This window comes from Vigna unguiculata, chromosome 1 (assembly GCF_037176805.1).
Source record: "Vigna unguiculata cultivar grain cowpea cultivar isolate G323 ecotype 2 chromosome 1, ASM3717680v1, whole genome shotgun sequence".
NCBI classification, from domain to species: domain Eukaryota; kingdom Viridiplantae; phylum Streptophyta; class Magnoliopsida; order Fabales; family Fabaceae; genus Vigna; species Vigna unguiculata.
Window position 1 is genome coordinate 4,062,028 of NC_140792.1, and position 3,487 is coordinate 4,065,514.

Genomic DNA, 3,487 nt, shown 5'->3' on the forward strand with positions numbered 1-3,487 from the left:
TTCCAAAAAAGTTTGAGTAGCAAATGTGTACTTATACCTTAAATATAATTTCAAGGTATGAATTGCCCGATCTATAAGGAATAATTAACATCCAGAATTAAGTTTCATATTATGTATTCCATAATATGTTATTTGGCCTTATAAATTAGACAATCTGTAACCATAATTTTCTATAATAGATCATTCAATCTAGAAAAATTTCAAACTGCACCATCTAAATATAATTTTAAAACCATGATAGGCTCACTGTTATTTAAAGACGTTCAAGAAAAACACCAAATACTTATGAAATGAACTATCTAACTTTAAAATCTACTAAACCTTGAATTCCATGAGTAGTTTTTTTGCCAAAAACAATAGTCAAAACAGGAAGTGAAGAGAAACAAATTCAAAATTCAAACTTCAAATAAAAAAAAAAAAAATATATATATATATATATATATAAAAAGATGAAAGTGAGTGTAGAAGAAAAATGTGAGGGTGCAGGTATTAATAGTCTGGGTCTTAAATACCAAGCCCACAAGCCCAAAACGTGTGTGGGTTGAGGAGGAGGGGTTGTTGATGGGATTAAAAAGAAAAATTCCAATGAAGTGACTTAGGGTTTTTGAAGAGTCTCTTACATATAAAAGGAAGTCCTTATCTGGTAGTATCGGTTAGCTCTTACACTTCACAATCTGTTCCAAACCCACGTAAGCTTCAAGGGAGGTATCGTCTTTCTCACCTTACAAGCTCTTTGTTTCCTTAATCGGTTTTGATATTTTCGAGTTTTCGATCTTTGCCTGCGTTTGATGTAATGATTTCAATTTGTATTCAAAAATCCAATTCCTGCTGTAGATATGGTGTATCCTTGATTTAAAGTTTGTGGAAACTTTTTCGATTTTTTGTTTTACTAGTATTAATTGTTACTATTAATTATTATTATTAGTATTAGGGTTCCTAGATTTGGGTATTCTTATCGATATAAATTATTTATATATTACATAATGAGAATGACTGCAGATACACAGTCTGCTGATTATTTTGTTTCTTTTTTATTGCTCGTTCATAAGGCTAAAATTTAGGGATGCGATTGTTTTCCGGGTTACTTGATTGTACGTTTGTGTGTGGCTTTTGGAATTTGTATTTTGAGAATGCTTGAATTGCATCTGGTGATGAGTTATAAGGAAGAGTTTGGTTCTTTTGGGTTGTACAATGGGAAGTAATACTGGAGATCTGAACTGTGGTTACGGTGTTCACTATCGGTTTTATTTACTGTATGTATCGGGAACTAAATGTGGGTGTGCGTCTTTCAATCCATTTTTATGATGAGTGCATTTACATTGACTGTCTGATGTGTTGAGTGCTTGACATCAGCATACTCAATATTTTCTGGAATGCTTTTTGGATTACGTGCATGTGACATGCTAAAATGGGAACCGTGATATATAGTTGATATGAATTTGCAACTAGTACAAGCTTTCAGAAATTGGTTCTTCATACAATGCATACATGGAATCACTCCAGATTACTTTGTTCTTTCTTAGATGGGTTGTCAAGATTACTTGTAATATGATAATGAGAATTATCAACACCAAATTTCTTAGTATTTGGATACCCGTGCTTCATATTTTTATTTTTCTCCTGCTTCACCTGTCTGTGATTCTGGTTATGTCTTTGACTATAAGCTTATGTTCTGTAAATGTGATATTACTGTGCTTCACCAAATTTTTTTGATTTCTTTTATACTTTAGGTGCTATGTTTTAATCAGTTGAGGATTACTTTTTAAATTATTTATAATTGTATGCCTTTTGTATATTTAACCAATTCCCTTCTTATTGTTACCGACTATTTATCCACCTTTGTCAAGCTGTAGTGATTTACTTTCCTGCCGTGAAACTTATTTTTTCTTCTTTGCTTGTTTATAGATGGATGTGGAAAGGTTGAAGAAGATGGCCAGTTCTGTTCGAACTGGTGGAAAGGGTACCATGAGAAGGTATATTTGTATGTCAAAATCTGATTTTATTCCATACCAATTTATGTTTTCTAATATTGCTAAATACTCCTATATGTTTTCCTTAATAATTTGATTCAACAATCAAAATCTTCATAGATTTTTTACTATACATTATCATTTTTAAACGATTTATTTTCCCTCTCTTGTAGGAAGAAGAAGGCTGTCCACAAGACTACTACCACAGATGACAAGAGGCTTCAAAGCACCCTGAAGAGAATAGGGGTGAATGCTATCCCTGCAATTGAGGAAGTAAACATCTTTAAGGATGATGTAGTTATCCAGTTTTTAAACCCTAAAGGTAAATATTGATGGGTGATATTTTTAGTGTACAATTTGTTTTGACATTGTAAGGTGGCTAATTGTTAAACATGAAATCTATTGCAGTACAAGCATCTATTGCTGCCAATACTTGGGTTGTTAGTGGTTCTCCTCAGACAAAGAGTAAGTTTATATATACATCTCCTTCTTCATTTCTGTTTCCTGTTGTATTCCATTTTATTTTATATTTCGATCTCATTCTAGATTAGCATTTTACTTAACACAATTTTCTGTTTCGCAGAGTTGCAGGATATTCTCCCTAACATCATCCACCAATTAGGTATGTGATATATGTATCTTCATAAAGCTTAGGCTTTAGATCCCTTTTTTTCTTTTTCTGTCTTGCTAATTTGAATCTGTTTATTCTAAAAAAAATGCAGGGCCAGATAACTTGGAAAACCTGAAGAAACTAGCTGAACAATTTCAGAAGCAGGCACCTGAAGCAGGAGCTGGTGCAACCACAGCACAGGAGGATGATGATGATGACGCTGTCCCGGATCTTGTTCCAGGAGAGACTTTTGAGGCAGTTGCTGAGGAGACTAAGTCTTAGAATTCTTTTTCTGTGTCGTCCTTTATATATTTTGGATGTTTTTTAAGCTTTTTGCTTTCATTTTTGTCCTTTTAAAATTGAAAGTTTTTCAGGTGTTGTTTATACTTTAAATTCTTAAAACACTCTTAATTAATGGCCCCATCATCTAACTGCGAAGTGTTACTATCTGACTGCACCTGAGTTTGTGTATTGTATGTTCATTTTTCGAGGAAAAAAATCAATTTTGTTAATTTACACTTTTTGTTACCTCATGCAAGCAGCAAATTCTGAAATTTGTGGGGTAGTTATGTTGTAATGCCAGGGAATAAGAATCAATCATTAATATTGTAGATATTAAAATGAGATGGGAGTGATTCATCATCTGTTTGTATATTTTATTGAGGAAGAGGATTTATGCAGTACGAAATTGGTTGTGGTGGTGAAAATGGGTTTGTTCTCAACTTTCTACGAACCCATGGGTATTTGAGATATATTTGGATGTTTTCATTGTAATTGATTGAAAATTTCCTATAGGCACACGAACTAAAAACAGTGAAGATTGTTTTATGCCGAGTTATCTGTTAGCATCCAAACCATTCGATCATATGATTATTTATATAATTGTTAGATGCAAGATTACATATAA

General features: G+C 32.6%; 1 protein-coding gene across 1 annotated transcript; it reads left to right on the forward strand.

Annotated features, from left to right (window-relative positions):
* Positions 1-535: 535 nt before the first annotated feature.
* Positions 536-3,011, forward strand: LOC114176252 (nascent polypeptide-associated complex subunit beta-like). The gene is made up of 6 exons (XM_028061230.2): positions 536-705; positions 1,906-1,973; positions 2,144-2,292; positions 2,379-2,435; positions 2,554-2,592; positions 2,693-3,011. The coding sequence occupies exons 2-6, from the start codon at positions 1,906-1,908 to the stop codon at positions 2,860-2,862; spliced, it is 483 nt and encodes a 160-aa protein (XP_027917031.1). The 5' UTR covers positions 536-705; the 3' UTR covers positions 2,863-3,011.
* The last annotated feature ends 476 nt before the right edge of the window (positions 3,012-3,487 follow it).